The sequence below is a fragment of the Ochotona princeps genome, chromosome 4, assembly GCF_030435755.1.
Source record: "Ochotona princeps isolate mOchPri1 chromosome 4, mOchPri1.hap1, whole genome shotgun sequence".
NCBI lineage: Eukaryota > Metazoa > Chordata > Mammalia > Lagomorpha > Ochotonidae > Ochotona > Ochotona princeps.
Genome location: NC_080835.1, coordinates 28,575,523 through 28,595,436, shown reverse-complemented (window position 1 = coordinate 28,595,436; position 19,914 = coordinate 28,575,523). Strand labels below are relative to the sequence as shown.

General features: G+C 37.7%; 1 protein-coding gene across 1 annotated transcript in view; it reads right to left on the bottom strand.

Moving 5' to 3' along the window:
• DCDC1 (doublecortin domain containing 1) overlaps positions 1–16,063 on the bottom strand; it is a 145,046-nt gene extending 128,983 nt beyond the window's left edge. The window contains 1 exon segment of the mRNA XM_058662276.1: positions 15,975–16,063. Coding sequence (XP_058518259.1) covers positions 15,975–16,025 — 51 coding nt within the window. The 5' untranslated portion in view covers positions 16,026–16,063.
• Between the last annotated feature and the right edge of the window lie 3,851 nt (positions 16,064–19,914).

Genomic DNA, 19,914 nt, shown 5'->3' with positions numbered 1-19,914 from the left:
TGGAATAAACCTAACCAAAGATGTGTGACAATTACTAACCATTAACAAAATAGAGGAAGACATTAAAGAATGGAGAAATTTAACATGATCCTGGATTGACAGAACCAACATCACTAAAACATCTAATTGTGATCCAAGTCAAAACCACAATAACATCCTTAACATAGCTAGAAAAATATGACAAAAATTTCATCTGCAAACACAAGAGATCATGAATAGCCAAAGCTACTGAAGAATGGAAATAAAGCTGGAAGAATCATAATTTCAATCCTTAAGAAATACTGCAGAGTAGTGGTAATCTAAGCCATCTAACATGAATTAAAACACACACACACACACGCAGGTCAGTGCAATAAAATAGCAAGCATAGCCGTAAGCCAACACATGTGCAGCCAATTAATCTTTCACAAGAGAACTGAAAATAATAGAGAAAAAAAAAACGCTGGTCTCTTCAACCAATGCTGTTGAGACAAATGGTTGTCAACTTGCAGAAGAAACAAAACACTCTTCCTTCACCTTACTTTTACAAAGTCAGCTCTAAGTGTCAAAGGTCTCAATCTGCACCAGAAATCATCAGACGAGGAGAGGGAAACATAGCACGCACTCTACAAAACTTAGAAAAAAACACCCAAAACACAAGCAAAGCCCAAATAAAGAAACGGGTCTACGTCGAACTAAGAAGCTTCTGTTCAGCAAAGGAAATGACCAACAAAGCAAAAAGATAACCAACAGAATGGGAGAGAATCTTGACACACTGCACAACAGGTAGGGGACTACTATCCACAATTCACAATAAGCTTCAGAAAATCAACAACAGCAAGTGCACGAAGGAAATAAGTAGGCATTTTTCAAAAGAACAAACTCAAATGATTCATAGAGGAAAAAATGCTCAGGCTCCCTAACTCCTAGAGAAATTAAAAAAAAAAAAAAACAAGGACACTGAGGTTTCATAAAACAGTAATAACAATGACCTACACACAGCAATCTAGCAACACCACTGGTGAAAATGTGAGGGGATAAGATACCCTAATCCATTCTTGGAGCGACTGTAGACTAGTGAAGCCACTATGAAAGTCAGTACAGAGAGTATTAAGTCACCCGAAAATTGATCCACAGTAGGACTCAGCAATCCCACTCCTGAGAATATATCCAAAGGAAGTAAATCTGCATATGAGAAAGAGAACTGCAACACTATATTTATAGCAGCATAATCCAAAATAGTGAAGAAATGGACAGATCCCAGAAGCCTGCTGAAAGAGGAATGGATAAAGGAACTGTGCACATCTACTCTGTGGGATCCTACACAGTCATTAAAAAGAATGAAGTTCTTCAATTTGCAACAAAATGGTGCCAAGTAGAGATCATTATGCTTAGTGAAATAAGCCAGGCTCAAAAAAGACAAACACCATATGCTCTTTTGATGGAAGGCAACCTTTACAGACAAAAAATAGAAATAAAGGTAAATAAGTAAACAGTATATTCCCATAAATGAGCTATATAATGGAGACTAGAGTACCGGGGAAAAAGAAGCACTGTGGTACACATCTCTGCTCCAAAATCATAGACAGATCCCCAATGAAACTGTTGGATACTAGAATTTCTTTCATTACCTATGCCTACAATATCATGAGACACATAAATAGAATGTTGAACTATGATTGTAGCTAAAGAACTATATTATTGTAATAATATGTGGATAAGTAATGTGAGGGAGAATGGAGAGGAAGGAAAGGAAAAGAAAGTGTGGAACCCCCATACCTACAAAACTGTATAATGAAAAAAATAAAATAAAATAACACTCAATTTCCTCAGTGAAGGCAGAAAAGTAGTTGGAGAAAACATTTCAGGATCTGGGAATCAAACTTTCCAAAGAAAACTAGGAAAAATAAAGTGGTTTGAAAATATACCTCTTGGGCCCGGCGGCGTGGCCTAGTGGCTAAAGTCCTCGCCTTGAATGCCCCAGGATCCCATATGGGCGCCGGTTCTAATCCCGGCAGCTCCACTTCCCATCCAGCTCCCTGCTTGTGGCCTGGGAAAGCAGTTGAGGACGGCCCAATGCATTGGGACCCTGCACCTGCGTGGGAGACCCGGAAGAGGTTCCTGGTTCCCGGCTTCAGATCGGCGCGCACCGGCCGTTGCGGCTCACTTGGGGAGTGAATCATCGAATGGAAGATCTTCCTCTCTGTCTCTCCTCCTCTCTGTATATCTGGCTGTAATAAACTGAATAAATCTTTAAAAAAAAAAAAAAGAAAATATACCTCTTTATTATAATCAGAATTTAAAAAAAAACTATGCACAAACCAAAATAATAAAAGATAATCTGAATTAAACTGCAGGGGTAACACATTTTCTCAGGAAAAAAAGGTAAATATTTGATCCTAGCAAGTACATTTGACAGATGTCACAAAAAAAAAAAAAAAAAAAAAAAAAAAAGAACTAAGAACGAAGATCTTAAAGGTGGGCTAGCGCAAAAGCCTGGTAGCTAAAGTTCTTGCCTTGCACACTTGGGATCTCATATGGATGCCAGTTCATGTTCCAGCTGCTCCACTTCCCTTCGGCTCCCTCTTTGTGGCTTAGGAAAGCAGTCAAGGATGAGCCAAAGGCTTGGGACCCTGAACCCACTTGGGAGACCCAGAAGAGGCTCCAGACTCCTGGCTTCTGATTGGCTCAGCACCGACCACTGTGGCTACTTGGAGAGTGAACTAGTGGATAGAAGATCTTTCTTTCTGTCTCTCCTTCACTCTATAAATCTAACTTTCCAATAAAAATAAATAAATCTTTAAAAAAAAGATCTTAAAGGTGAATTGCAGAAGACACATGTAAGTCTAACAACTCAGAGTGTGGGGGGATGTTATCTGTCACAACATCAGAAACAGTAATGGTATCATTGAAACCTAACAGAGGAGGAAGTATGAGAGTTGAGAGACTGAAAAATTCTCTTTTAAGGTAGGCTCATTGTATAAAATATTCACATAAAATCTGGTTAAATTTGAGGGGAAGATTAGCATAAAATACTAAGATGAAGGAAAGACAAAAGCATATGATTCAGGTAGAAACCCAGATCTAAATTAGGTCTGTGGAAGAATACATCTTGGGTAGAAGAATTTAACTCAGGAAAGTGAAAATGGACAACACTGACCTGAGCAAACTATTATTGACTGACTTGCAAATAATAAAATACAAAAAATTAAAGAAATGAAATTGTTGAGTTCAAGGTCCAGTGCAATAGCCTAGTGCCTAAATACTCTCCTTGCAACCATAGGATCACATATGGCTGCTGGCTTGTGTCCCAGCTGATCCACTTTCATTCTAGCTCACTGCTTGTTGCCTGGGTAGACAATATAGGATGGCCTAAGGCCATGGGACCAGCACCTGCATAAGAGATTTAGAGGAGACTCCTGGCTCCTGACTTCAAATCAGCTCAGCTCTGGCCATTGCAGCCACTTGGGAGCAAAACAGAGGATCAGAAATCTCTGTAAATCTGAATTTTCAGTAAAATTAAAATAAATCTTAAAAGAAATTATTGATTTCATACTTCTCACTGTAACAGATCATGTAAAACATATCTTGAGACATACACTAGAAAATTTCACATGTGAATTGGAAAAAAAGTGGATATAAGAGATGGTATTCATATATGGAAAAAAAAATGCTAACCTCAAATCCCTTAGAGAAGGGAACTGTTCCGAACTGACCAGGTGTAAGTACAGCAGTGGTGAACCCTACAGATGACTGCCTACAAAGAATTTTAGACTTGCATACTTTCACAGACAGGATCCATCAAAGCAGCCACTGTGATTCAGTATTAGAAAGGACATCCATCACATGGGCGGGATGCTATACTGCCAGCAGTGACTGGTCCACTGGAGTCTGAAACCACTGATTAAAGCACCTGAGTGGAGAATCAAGATGGCAGAATAGGGTAAGGACATGTTTAAACGGATGGAAAAACATTTAATCAGGATGAAGCAGAGAGGACATATTCAAGGAAATAGGAAAGGACAGAACAACAGCAGAGCGGTACCTGGAGACTGACAGACACAGGAAAGCAGCAGACACAACGGTGTGGTGTTGCAGTGACTGATACTCCAGCCGCATTCAGCAATCGGCGATCTGAACTCAACTCCACCAGCCAAAACTCCACCAGCAACCAGGTGGGAAGGGACTTTCACTGGGAGCTTGGGAGGTAAACCCAGACAAAGAACTGTGGTCCTGCTGTTTCATTTGATTTGACCAGGAACAGAGACAGAGCAGTAGATCCCAGATGTACAGTGTGATAACAGGGTGGATTTCACAGCCCAGTCAGCCCCCTAGAGCTGAATTGGGCACCATTTTGCATAAAGAGGCAAAGGCAAAGGAAAGGACTGAGCAGACGCTGAGCTGGGAGTGAACTCATTTCTGACTCAGTGAACTGCAGAGACGTGGCATTTTACAGGTTCCACCCAAGACAGGTCTGGGTAGCCCTCAGACCTGATGGCCAGCAGATCAAGAACTCTAGTAGTGGTACGTCAGGCACCATTTTGTACACTGCGGCAATAGCTTTAGGACTGCAGGGAACAACAGAGAACTGCACATGTGCTGAGCTCACAAAAACTCACTGAGTTCAGTGCATTGCACTGGTCCCGCAGGAAAATAATACCGACTGTGGCATCATAATGGTGAAAATAGGACTGTGTGGCACCCAGACCTAATGTCCAACAGGTTCCGACAAGATCAGCGCCACCAACAACCTAATTATAGAGGACACCTAGTGTCTCTCTAATCCTGGGACTTGCTACAACTGGAAGGGGGAGAAAGGTGGCAGAGACAACAGTGCAGCCTCAGCATGGTATCACAGGAGGTGGAGAGTGGTGAGCCAAGAGCTGGGGCTGTGGAGACCACGGTGGAAATCTGACATAAGAACCCAGATCTGGAACTCACTGGAGGTTGTGGCACAAGTGGCTGCAAGCAAAAAGTTGTGCACCAATTGCAACAAGTAAAATCGCATTGTAGACCTGAGGGTGACACAGCTTAGAAACCTGCCCCAAGGAGAAGACTCTGCTAACCAGAAGTACAATGACCAAGAGCAAAAGAAGAGCAAAACCCTATGCCAACCTCAGAGTTCACTGAGGAAGACATTGAGAAAATGGGGCACACAGAATCCATAAGACTCATTTTAAAGCTTCTGATCAAAAATGAGAAGCTCATGCAAGGGTTCAAAGAATTTAAGGAGGCAATAAAGCATATCAAGACTGATATATCAGAAATTAAGAACACGGAACTTAAAGAACATTGAATTTATCTGGACAATAAGATGCTGGACTTTATGCTTGGTAGATGCTTGCAATGAAAGATTCTCAATTGAATTTGAACTGTGGTAATGCAACAAGGTGGAGGGATCTACCATGGGCGGGGGGTTGGGGATGAGGGGAATCCCAGTGCCTATAAAACTGTGTCACATAATGCAATGTAATCAATAAAAATTAAAATTAAAAAAAGAGGCCAGATATAAGAGTTATGGGAGTCCCAGAAAGTGCAGAAAGAGAAGCTGAGTTTGCAAATGTATTTAATGAAATAATAAAGGAAAATTTCCCTAATCTAGAGAAAGATTTGGGAAACAAGAGCCAGGAGGGGCACACAACTCCCAACATGCTTGATCAAAAGCAATCTTCACTAAGACACATGACAATCAAGCTCTTTTCAATTGAATATAAGGAAAAGATCTTTAAATGTACACGTAAAAAAAAATCAATTGACATATAAAGGAAAGCCAATTAAACTCACAGGAGATCTCTCACAGGAAACTATAGGCAAGAAGAGAATGGAGTGACATATTCCAGATTCTAAAAGAAAAAAAAAATGTCAGCCTAGGATAACATATCCAGCAAAGCTTTCTTTTGTCTTTGAAAATGAAATAAAATTCTTCCACAGTAAAGAAAAGTTAAAAGAATTTGCCTCTTCCAAACGTGCCCTACAAAGGATATTTCAAGATGTTCTCTTTTTTTTTTTTTAAGATTTTTTTATTCTATTTTTTAATTATATTTTTGACAATCTTTACAAAGGTTCAAAGGCTATTGGAAAGTGGGTAGGACTATTATTTCCATACTGTTTCCTTCATGTATCTCAGGTAAAGGGGATATTGAGGGAGAAGCCCCACCCAGTTTCCCACCAACCCCAGCTCCCAGATATGGGGCATGCTCTGAGACACTTGCTCAAGTGGTTTTGATAGTTCACCAGTTATGAATCACTGCCAATCTCGCCACTCCAAGCTTGATGAGGTCACTGAAGAATCCACTGATTGACACAGTTCATCACAGAGTCTCCATTTGTCCAGTATTTCGCTGCCAACATATAGCTGAGATGGTTGATTGATCTGTTCTATCTTCTATCTTTTCTTGGTTAGGATTCTGAGTCTGCCATTTCGGTTGCAGAGATCCCCAAAGAAACTTTGAGGTGTTCCCAGACCAGGTTCTTGTATGTTCCAGCAAGCACAGGGCCCGCCACAGTCCATCACCCCAATCAGCTGGTGGTTGCAATTGCTGGGTTGGTTCTGTTTTTAGCCCTGTCTTCCACTGGAACCAATGGGTGTTGCAGTCCAGCCTGGCTCTGCCCATCGTCCACTCGGCCCTCACATAAACCAGTGGGAGCTGCAGCCTAGTCAGAACGACCCACAATAACCTCCACCAGACCCGACCCCTACCCTGGCTTGCCAATATGTGTAGCAAACCAGTCTGTGCAGCAGACTAGTCCAGTCTGTCCCACATCCCATTTGGCTCTCATACATGTCAATGGGTATTGAAGCTTAGTTCCATCTAACCAGCTCAACTATCCAGCCCTCACGGATGTTGTTGAGTGCCTCTCTGTCTAGCCACCCCTGCCCCTGTCCTAGTTTTTCTGCCCTCCCATGGGAGTGGTAACCCACGAGGAAGGAGCCCACTATTTCCCTCCTAGGTCTCTCTCACTCCAAGATTATGCACTCTCCAGGTGGGTCTGTGGTTTGACTTGACAGAATTAGCCTCCAGTGCCAGCTTCTGTCAGCTGATGCTGTGGCTAAGCCCAGCCAACCCTCACCCACTCTAATTTTCGTTTGCACCAGTAGGAATAATCAGCCCAGCCTAGCTTTTCCCTGATCTGGGCCACATGAGGCCCACAGGTGTTGTAGTCCTGCTTAGTCTGGTCTGCCCCCATCCCAGCTCATGCTCTCCAGTGGGAGTAGCTGTCCAGCAAGGGACCACCCCCCCATGCCCCCTGCCAGCTCTGCCCCCTCCCTTCCTGGTTCTCATGTTTGCTGGTTGGGTGCCGCGGTCACATCCAATACAGGTCACCTCACCTTGGCATCCCGTATTGTGCACTGGTTTTTGTCGCGACCGAACCTGGTTCGACCCACACTCTGTTCTGGTGCTTGGATTTGCCAGTGGATGATGTGAACTGATTCAGCCTGGTCTGCCCCTGACCCATGCCAAATGTATGCCAGTGGGAAACTTTCCATGGCCTATTCTGGGCTGTTTCCTATCATGCTTCTTGCGCTTACCTGCAGGGACTGTGTCCTGCCAGAGGAGTTGTCCAAGCTCCCCTATCAGAACCCCTGACAATGCCAGATTTTGCACATACCAGGTGGCCCATGGGCTAGCCCTACTCAGTTCACCTCCTGTCCTAGCATGAACAGTGGCTTTTCCTTACTGGCCTTCAACCCAAACTTGTTCTTGTTGGATGTTTCAGCCCAGCCACGGCTCATGCATATCCACATACGGTTCACACATGGCTCAGTAGTAGTTGAGACCTAGCCCAGTCTGTCCCACATCTACCCTGGTCCTCCAGGACACCAGACGGTATTGGAATCTGGCCTGGCTTGGTGCGTTCTCTTGACAGAGAAGATAAAGAGCACCCACGAAAACCAAAGGCAAATGGGAAGAACATCTCAGTAAAATGACAACAGAAAACTAAACCAATGAACAACCCATTCCTAAAAGGACAGGACCAAAGTACCACCCATACATAGTAAATTCTGAATGTGAATGACTTAAGACTGGATTAAAAAACAAAACCCATCTATTTATTGTCTAGAAGAGACACACTTCACCAACAAAAATCAGCAGAAACTATATCTCATGGGTTTTGTTGTTTTCTGTTAGTTTCATCTCTTCAAAACACTTTCTTCTGATTAAATCATTAAGTGACTCATAGATCATACAGTAGCATCATTTTCTTCAAGAAGGTTCTTGATTTTCATTTCTTCAGCTACACGTTAGTCATTTAGTAGCACATTATTTAACTTCATGGTGTTGTTAAGTTCTTTTTTCTCCCTGATGTTGATTTTGTTGTGTGGCTTTTCATTTAAGGAGATGTATAATAACTATGTAATGAAGACTGTCATATCTAGTAACATGTCATTTAACTTCATGTCATTGTAAATTTCTATTTTTCTTTCTATTGCTGATTTTGTATTATGACTTTTCATTTAAGGGAATATACTGTATCCGTGAAATGGAGACTAATATATCCAGATGTGAGGATACAATGTAGTATGCACTTCTACTTCCAGACAAATATGGACTTACAATGAAACTGTTCACTATATGTTGACAATAGGATGCTGGACTCTCTGCCATTGTCCAGGCCCGCAATGATGGACATATGACTGTGTATGAAGAACTATCTTTTAATGATGATATAGAGGAACTAGGTGGGGGGAGGGAACTGGGGAGGGGATAAGGGAAATGCCAGGAGCCTATGGAACTGTATCATAAAATAATAATAAAATGTAAAAAAAAAGAACATGAGTGTTTAAATATCTGTAATGATGGTTACTCAAACAAATCTTTGTTATTGTGTTACCACCAATGCAAATTTATAAATGCTATAAAAATACAACAGTTTCTCTATCGTTTTTGAGAATAATGACATTAGTACCCCCTAATAACAGTTCTAATTTTATACAATGCTTGCCAAGTGTCACTCACTTGTACTAATACATTTAAAAGTCAACTCATTTAATCCTTGCAATAATCTGTTAAATTAAATATTAAAACATTATTTTGTAAATCAGGAAACTGCCTGTCAGAGAAGCTAAGTAACCTGCTTAATGTTGTAGAGTGAATGACACAAGTGAAATCCAAAGCCTGGCTGTAAAATGAGAACACTTAACCAACATTTTGTGCAGTCCTATTGAGACAGGAGACTTCACGAGTAAGGTAATTTTACCCTTAAGACATTGTAAACACATTATGCTATAAAGTAATACCTTAGTCGAAAATTGCTTCCCAGTAAATCACATCACAGGTCCTAGACTGTGGCCAACAGCACTGACTGACTGGCATCAAGGAAAGACTGACATGAAGAACAGTCACTCACTCTTTGCATCCTTCACTTAATGTCAGCTAAGGTCTGTGGCAATAGTCACATGAATGTGGATCATGTCAAATACAGGGTCCTGGAAACATCATTTTTCTTAAAATGGATACATTTCTCTTGGATTGGCTTCTGTTCTGAATGGCTGAGTGTGGTGATGTGATAGTCATTTCATGTGGATTTAAGTAACGCACATGAAAACACTAGTGGAGACCTAAATCAACTCCTAAAGTCCTGAAGGATGACACTCTTTCCAGGAATTTCACTTTCTTTTAGGAAGCGAAGGAAGCGTCAGTAGCTCAAATCTACACATTATTACACTTGCATGCATACTTTATTATTTTTGTTCCAGTTTCCTTCCATAGCCTCTTGTTTTGGTAGGCATGATTATGCAGAATGTATTTTTCACATATATATTAGGTACTGATTCTCTGTACGAATGTGATATCCACACACACAGTAGATAAAAATTTCTCATATGAAACAATACAAATTTATTAAAACCTTCCAGCTCTTAGAAATTTAAAAATAGATGCAACTTAAAAACCCCAAGAGTCTTTTAAGCTCTTTACTAGACTTGACAAAATAAGAATAGTTTAATGACATGTCAAATGTGTTCATTTCTCATAGCTACAAAGAACACTAGAAGCTGTATCTAATTATATAAAAGAAGTGACAGAAGAAAAGTTTTTAACTGTTGCTGCTAGTCTGTAGCATAGTGACATTTCAATCTGAGCTTGTAATTGAAAACTATTAACTCTTAACATTACACATTATTAAATAACATTTCTGATCTGACACAGAATAAATTTTAAAAAGTCACTCTCTAAAGCAAGAGGCTGTCTATATTTGTTTACTTTACTGAAGGGTATCTTGTGGGGAGGTTCTTTTGATTGTTCACAAGCTAAGGTTCACCAGATCATTGGACATAAAAGTTAAGAAACCTCGATCATCTAATGAGCAAAATCATTACAACTGAAAAAACACTAATCGAGGAGCTTGATTTTAAGTCACTAGGATGCTAAAGACTGAAGTTTCTCCAATAGAATAGCTTGTTTAAGTATTTTAAGTCCATCACATTTGCAATGCTTCCCCATGTTAGTAGCTGCATAGGCTAATTTCAGCTGGCATAAGCTTTTATAATTATGCAAAACACAGAGCAAGACATGCATTACATTATGATGATAGCACACCTCTGGGACATGTGACACATTAGCATGAACCACAAGGTCTGGCATCTACCAGCTTTACATCAGAGTAAGTGCTTTTCTGTTTTGATAATTATTTCTCTTATATCAAATTTGGGAGAAGGGAAACAAATCAGCTATCGAAATTAAAAGCTTTCATTTTAACCAATGTTCCTTATAGTTACATTTTAGCAATTAACTCAAATCTCATTTTTTAAGTTCAAGTGGGTGGGAAAACAGCTTATTTTTCATTCCTGACCAACAATATATATAGCTATACTGGGGAGTGAATCATTGGACGGAGGATCTGACCAACAATATATGTAGCTATATTGGGAAGTGAATCATTGGACGGAGGAACTTCCTTTCTTTCTCTCCTCCTCTCTGTATATCTGACTTTGCAATCAGAATAAATAAATCTTTTAAAAAATGGTAATGGACATAAACACTATACTTTTGTGATTTTTAGTATGTGCAGATATTATGTGAAAAAAGCATATTTCTGGCAAATTTGAATAATAAAAAATTTCTCTTGAAATAGAATGTAAAACAAACTATTGAAAATGTGAGGGACTTTATTTTGCTTTTCCAGCTGATTCAATTTGTACATGACAGTTAACTTCCAGTTTTGGTTTTCTTTGTTGCTCAGCTAGGTAATCACATAATTCTTTGATTCTCATGTCCTTCAGCTTGATAAACTTCATCATGATACTTCAATTGTAAAGTATGAAAGGAGATTAATCTAAAAAAATACTTACAGATAACCACTATTTTTACTTGTTCTGAGTAATTAAAATATAAAGTATACACATAAAGCTATAAACAATAATATATTAAGGACTGCTCTTCACTATCATTAGTAAATAAATTTTTATGCTAAAAATTTCCAATCTAGTTATTCCCATTGAGAAAATTCATGTTTATTTTCTTGAGGTTTCATTCAACAAAAAAATTCTAGGGTTTGGCAGTGTAGCCTAGTGCCTAAAGTCCTCATCTTACACACCTGGGATCCATTGTGGCTGCCAGTTCATATCCCAGCAGTCCTGCTTCCCTTCCAGCCCTCTGCTTGTGGCCTGGGAAAGCAGTAGAAGATTCCTCAAAGTCTTGGTACTCTGCACCCCATGGGAGATGCAAAAGAGACTCCTAGTTTCAGATCAGCTCAGCTGCGGCCAATGCGACCACTTGGGGAGTGAATCAGCGGATGGAAGATCTGCCTCTCCTCTCTGTATATCTAACTTGCCAATAAAAAAATGGATAAATCTTTTAAAAATGTAAAATTCTGACTGCAAAATAATTACTTACACTTTTCCAGAATAACCTAAGTATTAAAATCTGGGAATTCACACTAAATAGAAGGTAATTTGTTTTTATACCACTTGATAAGAAACTATACTGTCAAATGTATATTTGATAAACATTCTTACATATTTCTATATTAAAATCTCATTTCATGTTCTTAATCAGATACTAATCACTGCCATAAAATATTACATTAAGCTTTAAAATAATAAAAATAATAATTAGTATCAACTTTTTTTATTTTTACAAAAAGCTTTTTAAAGAACTTCAGGAATATTAATTATGCTTCATCTCCCTTGTCGGAGCCATTGTAGATCATCTTTACTCATTTTTGATTATGCAGGTGGTCCTTTTTGAATCTTCTATAATATTCTCTAAATTATTTACCCAGATTATTGCAGAAATCTCTGCTGATACAATTATCAGTATGTGTGTGAACATTCCACAACTATCATATTTTTTATTTAACTTGAATTGGACCTTTCTTTCTTTTTTTTTTAAGATTTATTTTATTTTTATTGGCTCTTCCGTCCAATAATTCATTCCCCAAGAGACCATAGCAGCCAGAGCTGAGCCAATCTGAAGCCAGGAGCCAGGAGCCTCTTCCGGGTCTCCCACATGGGTGCAGAGTCCAAAGGCTTTGGGCTGTCTTTGACTGCTTTCCCAGATCAGAAGAGGGGAGCTTGATAGAAGCAGAGCTGCTAGGATATGAACTAGCGACCATGTGGGATCCTGGCATGTGCAAGGTGAGGATGTTAGCCACTAGGCTACCACGCTGTGCCTGGGCCTTTCAAGTTTCTTAAAGCTTTTGTTGATGTTACTCAGATTAGTCAACGGTGAGCATCAGAGAAGTCTGAATTTTGCTGTGCCTTAAAACCATTTGATAGACTTTCGATTAATTACAACTTAAGAACCATGTATATGTAACTGATTCAGTACTTGGGTCATTTTACCTTAATAGCAGGGAAAAGCTTTTACAGTGAAATGGGTTCATATACAAATATAAATGGGATTATTAATTTTACCAAGGCTAGACTTGCTACACTTAAATTATGCCCTTTCTTCCATTAATTATTTATTTGAAAACCTTAGTTACAGACAGAGAGACAGAGAAAGAGGTCTTCCACTTAATAAGGTTGAAAAAAAATTCTGATGAGTTACAACTTGACAGTCACATGCGTGATTAATTCAGTACTTATGTCATTTTTCAGTAATAACAGGGAAATGTATTTACAGTGAATTGGATTCACATAAAAACAAATTATTATTTTTATCAAAGCCAGACTTGTTACATGCCCTTCTTTCCATTATTTGTTTGAATGTCTTAGTTGCAGAGAGAGAGAAAAAAGAGATTTTGCATCTACTAGTTCACGCCTCACAATGACTGGGGCTAGGCCAGACTGAAGGCAGGAGTCAGGAGTTCCACTTAGGTCTCCCAAATGGGAGCACGGGCCCAAACGATAGGCATCTTTCACTGCTTTTCAAGGCACATGGGCAGGGAGCTAGATCAGAAGCAGAACAGGCGGGACATAAGCCAGAACCTACACAGGATGCCAGCCCTGGAAGAAGTGGCTTAACCTTACATGCCACCACACTGGTCCCAAGAGTCTGGATTTTTATGGCAAAGCCCAGATGATTCTGAGGCAAGTGTTGTAGAAGCCATTCTTACAAGCCAAGCAGGGGCTTATATTGTGCTAAGTAAAACATACTTCAAATGTACATGCAAAATGGAATTAAAAGTTGTTTATTTGGATAGCAAAAAATTTTTGAAAATGTTTCTATAAAATGCATTCTGTATGAATTTTCTGAAGACATAGCACCTATAGGACGTTATCAGATAACAGAAAGAGGCAGTCTGTTCTGGGGAGAAGTTTTTCCATGAACTATGTGAAGACCTCATGAAAGCATGGATTTCAAAATTTTTGCATTTTTCCATGAACTTCCATGAACTTCCATGAACTTCCTGAAACACCCTCATATGTGTTTAGCTAATTTCCTATAGTAGCAGGTGCCACATAGTTACTAAACCCATGCCAAATAATTCTAAATCTAACAGGTTCAAGTTTCAAAGATATATTATATTGTTTTGATGTTCCAAAGTTTAATGAAGAAATAACATTTAGCCCTCATTTCAAAATTCATAATTAAGTGATCTCTTAAAATGCTTTTTCATTTTCCACTTATGGTTAAAATATAGTCATATCCTCCTTGGATTCATTTTCAAGCCACAAAGAACTGGCATGCTTTAACTGCTTCCTTTTACCACTCACCACCAATTCTCTCCTTACCGCACTGCAACAGTCCTTAACATGTTACAGTCCTCTGCATTCTACTTCAGTTTTACATATTTGACAGTATTTACTACTAATTAATAAATTATCAATAAGTCTAATTTTTAAAAGAAAAATAATTTTAATTTCTCCCATGTTTTTGCCACCTCCTTATTTCTATTATTGATTCAGTACTTAATCTGAAAACAATGTGTTGTTCTGTGATTAAAAACAGAGATTTCAAAAATTAAATTTCCATTTCAAATTAATTAGGTAGCCTTATTTTATTTCTCCCAGAGTGTTCTTACTGACATCCAAGACCAGCATTTTGCTGCCTGCTCTCATTTACCACATTCTTAAAAGTAATATTTAGACAAATATGTGCCAATAAATTAATTGTGGGGTAATTTCCTTCATATATTTTGTAAATTGTATAACATTTTCAAGTTCAACAACTTGTAAGGCATCCAGTTTAAAACAAATTGCTTTCTACAAAAAAATTTCAAAATAGTGACATTTTATTTAAATATAACATTTCAACTAAGAACATGTAGTCTATAAATATGACTATTACAATTTTACCACCAAGGCATGGAAATGCAGAGATTGAACTGAAGTGAACCTAAGAGGTCCTCTAACCCAGCTTCCATCTCCAAGACTGACTGCATTTAACAATCCTGAGGATATACTTATCTCCTCTATTTCTCAAAACCTCCAGGGAGGATGCTGCACCTTTTCATAGCAATTTGTTCTAGTGTGTAGCATCCATTATTTTGCTCATAATCCAAATCTTAAGATGAGAAGAAAATAAAACCTAGGTCTCCTAGCTCCTTGGCAATTACTCTTTTGCGGCTATAAAACAACCACAAAATTTCATAGTTGAATAAATAGATATTTAATTTTTTCCCAATGTCTACACAGCTATTTAATTTGAAATCGTTTGGCAAAACAAAATTATTTATGCCTATCTTGAGTTTACAATTACCATTAGTAAAAATAACAATTTCAACTGGATACGATGTACAAGTTTCAAAGGTAAAAACAGAAAACATTTAGCCAGAATTTCCTAAAAGTACCAACTATTGTCCTCCAGGTGTGATAACACTTTGAATACTCAAGCAACTCTATAAAGTTGGCACTGTTGTGATCTTTATTTTTCAATGAGGACATTGAGCCTCAGAGAAGCTAAGTTTCCCAGTCTCACAAAGAATGGTAAAGCCAGGATTCAAAATCAGAAAGTTGAATTTGTATAAAAAATATTTATTTGTTAAAAAAACGGAGTGTGAGTCTATGTAATGTTTAAATTTCCATCAGTTCTTTCATATGTTTAAAAATCAAAGAACATCAGAATTAAGTCTTAGAAATACGTATTTACACAAAAATATTTTAAAAGTTTTAAGTTTCCATGTTGTATAATTTTCATAGACTCATTAGGTATTTTTTTAGTTCTTAAATACTTTGAAATAGAATTTTAGTTATTTCAAATCTAGCTTATGCTCGCAAGGTGGTAAAAGCAGTTCATGTCTTATTACAATCTTAAACAAAGAGAAAGCCTGAGGTTTGCAGTAAGATTAAACTGGCTTCAGTTAAAATATTTTGTAAAACATGTAACCAAACAAAATGCTCCCCAGTGTAAATATAGCTTTTTATTAGGTAAATGACCAACTATGTTATTCTAATAATATCCTGAAATATCATTGCTTTGTTGGGGTAATTTATATTGATAGTGCAATATGCATACTTCCAAACAGATGACTTTTTCCTTATGCATAACACTTTATTAATATTTTAGTTCATTAGTTGACACTGGTGTTTCGAAAAATGTAAAATATTTCAAAAGCCATAAATATCTTCTATTTATTTCATATTTCAATATTTAATGCAAAATTACCTTTATCATTGTTTTGTTTCCCACTGTAACCTTATGTCCATCCTGCCCCATGCCATTCTTAAAGAACAGAATTCAGATTGAGAGTTTCTTCATTTTAACAGAAAGAACAATCTTTTAATATCAATAGGAAGCCTCAGCCCATTCATTTGCTCAAGTTACTTTCTTCATTAACAACAGATGGTCTAGAAGATAATTTTTTAAGTTGAGTCAGTATTTGGCTTCAAATTTTTAAATGGACATATTATTATCCCCATCCTCCATTATCTACACACACTGGCCAGTCTCCATTTAGATGCTGGTTTTCTGAAATGCTACCACCAGCTTCCCACTAACCGTGACATAAGCTGTAGCAAGCTGTCTGCTCTGATAGCCTGCATAAATCATCATTTCTGAAGGGAACAGATGTTCAGGGTAGGAAAGAGTAATACCACAATTTAGTCCTAATTAAAATTCACCTTAGCATGCCTCTCACTCCTCAGATGCACCCAACTGAAAGAGCCCATTGAAAGTGTCCAATGTCCTTTTCTTACTCAAAAAAACATGGACTCTGAACTTGTGTGCTCTTCAGAGTTGGAAGAAAAAAAACATTTCTTCCCATTTAAAATAATTTCTTATCTATGATGCTTTAGACCTTCAAATACCAACTTAACACTTCAATTCTTCTATAACTAGAAGGAAACTGCCTCCTATGACAGTTTTTGTGAAAGATCCACTCTTTCACTGAAAATCAAAAACAATTTACTTGACCCATACATTTTTATATACACGTGCAGGGATAGAAGTTTCAAAACTCCTACTAATGTTAGTAGGAATGGAAACAAATTACTATGTTTGATTTTGAAAAGGCAGGGTAAATGCACATGAAGTTGCTGTCAATACTCCTCTTTCCAGAGGTTTCATTTCATAAACAAATAACTTATACCTGTGCCACTTATTTTATCTGTGTAATTTAGTTTACTTTGTATTTTCTTTTCATATAATTACAAAACTACAATGATACTCCTTCATCTGTTCTTACTTGTCCTAATGAGAGAAATGTAGTCTTATTTTCATAGAATAGAAAATAGCTACACTTATTTGTGCAAATTCTCAGATCAGCCTTCTCTATTTGCTCTTACTTTGAACGAAGCATGAAATTTTTAACCTAGAAATGGTACTATAAATAAAATTTGCTAATATTTATATGAAATAGTGATTATTAATAACCATAAAGTCTCACAATGGTTAAGCTAAGTGTCCCATCAAGAACATAACAAAACAAAACACCAAAACTGCACTATTGGCCTCTGTCTCTCTTCTACCCACGTCTACTCTGCTTCCCTTTAGCTCTGTAGGGCCATTCTACCTCCTACACATAAGTACACAAACAGCGGGCTGAAAATGGGCAGAAATTGCAAAATTTAGAATAGACTAAAAGGTTAGAACTATAATCAGCCTTCAAAAAAGAAAATCAATATTGTACCATGGCAGCACACACTCACACTAGCCGGGTTGTGGAAACCAATACACATCACTAGATGAGTGTATAAACAAATTGTGGGATAAACGTATTAGGGAATAGTATTCAGCCACAAAAAGAATTGTATACTGATATTTGCCACAATATTATAAACTTGAAAACATTATACTAAGTGAAAGGAATTTGACACGAAGGTGACTATCATATGATTCTCTTTATGTAAAATATCCAGAGCTGGTGAATACAAAGAAACAGGATAGTGTCTGGGATAAGAGAGAAATGGGAAGAAACCTAATGAGTAAAGAGTTTTATAAGTAATGAGTAAAGAGTTTTATTTTAGAATGATGAGAATGTTTACAAGTAAAAGTGGTGGTTGTACAATATTGTGTATATACTAAATGCTACTGAACAGGATACTCAAAAATGATTATTATGTGAATTTCACCTCAATAAATCCATTTTAAAATAATGAAAGGGAGGACGATATCTAATGGTCAATATGTGTGAAAAGCTTAAAAAATATCACTGGAAAAAAAGCTAATGAAATCTTGTCTCATGGTTGGGAGTTTTCTCACAGTCTAGATACCAAGAAACACTTTGTATAGTGCATTAAGGCATAAACTCTACCTTCAGATTAATTTTGAATCTAAACTCTAGCACTTAGCGACCCTAACTGAGTTAAATTTTTGGGAATCTCATATTTCTAATGAACTATCTAATGACACTAATCTGATGTAGATTAAATACTTTATATGTAAAAATATCTAAGACATTGAAGTTATTCTATAGACGTTGGCTCCTATTTGTCATTCTAAAATTTTATTGCTTACAATGGAGTTCTACAGAGTATTACTTATTATATCAGGGTACAACCAGGAGAAACAAGAGCCCCTCAGTACACTAGAAGGGACTGCCCTTAGGAGAGAGTTGTGAAAGTGATGGGAGAATGAGAAGCAATCTAATGACAGGAAGGCAACCCAAAGGTTGGTAACAGTAAGAAACTTAATTTTTGTATTAATTAATTTTACCTAAAAGTCAGAATTAAATATATAGAGAGGCACACACATAAGAAGAGATTTTTCATCCAGTGGTTGACTCCCAGATGGTAATAATGATCAGGTGGGCTGGTCCAAAAGCTGGGAGCCAGGAGCTTCTGCCCAGTATCGGGCCAACTTCTGTTGTTTTCCCAGGCTATTAGCAGGGAACTGGATTAGAACTAGAACAGCTAGGACTCAAAATGGGATGCTAGCACCACAGTAAATGCTTAGCTACTACATCATGGCACTGGTCCCTCCACATCCTTTATCTACTTCATCACTCTACCTATTCATAATTAAGTTCTTTTTAAGATCAAGTTTTAGATAATCAGTGTTCAAGCATGCATGTACCTATCATCTTTCTAAACACTTAATAGCACCTGTAGCTTGTACCACCCATCCAGATGTATATTCATTCATTCAATAATGTTTGACAACATGACAGGGACTGTAGGAAAAATATAATGCACCAGGAGTTATGTAATGTTTCAAAGAATAAATCCAGTTTCTGCTTTCATGTTTACATTCTTAGAAAGTAGGAATCAGGCCTTCTATTTCATATTATCTTGCATCAGCTAACTGCAGATCAGTTCACAAAAGTAAACTTCAGGAAGCAGACATTATTATTCACATTTTATGGATGAAGAAAATGAGACTTGAAATTAAGAAATTAGAATCTGTATCATGCATTAAGTGGATAAGAGATCAGATCCAAACCTGAATGAATGCACAGCTTACATTTTAAAAAATCATACCATGTACATCCACCCAAGTCCCTAAACTTCAAGTAACAATGGGCCCAATGCAATAGTCTAGTGGCTAAATCCTTACCTTGTGTGGGCCGAAATCCCATGGTAGTGCCGGTTCATGTCCCAGCTGATTCACTTCCCATCCAGCTCTCTGCTTTTGACCTGGGAAGGCAGTGGAGGACAGCCCAAAGCCTTGGGATCCTGCACGCATATGGGAGACCCAGAAGAAGCTCCTGGCTCCTGGCTTTGGACCAGCATAACTCTTATCATTGTGGCCATTTGAGCAATGAACCAGCAGATAGAAAATTTTCTCTCCTTTCCTCTCTCTGTAATCTGCCTTTCCAATAAAAATGGATAAATTGTTACAAAAATTTAAAAAAATCAAGTAACAAAAGCATCCTCCAAATTAAAAAATGACTGGATTCCCTATGCTTTTTAAATGTTGCTTCATAGTTCACATTCCACATATTTATTCCTTAGAAATTTCTAAGAAACAGTTTCTCTTAGGGTCTATATCTTGGTAAAAAATCATCCATATCGGGTCATCAAATATAAGCCTAGCATTTAAGATATGAGTTAGGATCTCAATGTCCCACATCAGAATACCCTGATAATCCCTTGCTCCAACTCCAATTTCAGGATCCTGTTGATGTAGACCGTGGGAGGCAATAGTGACAGTTCATGTAATCAGGTTC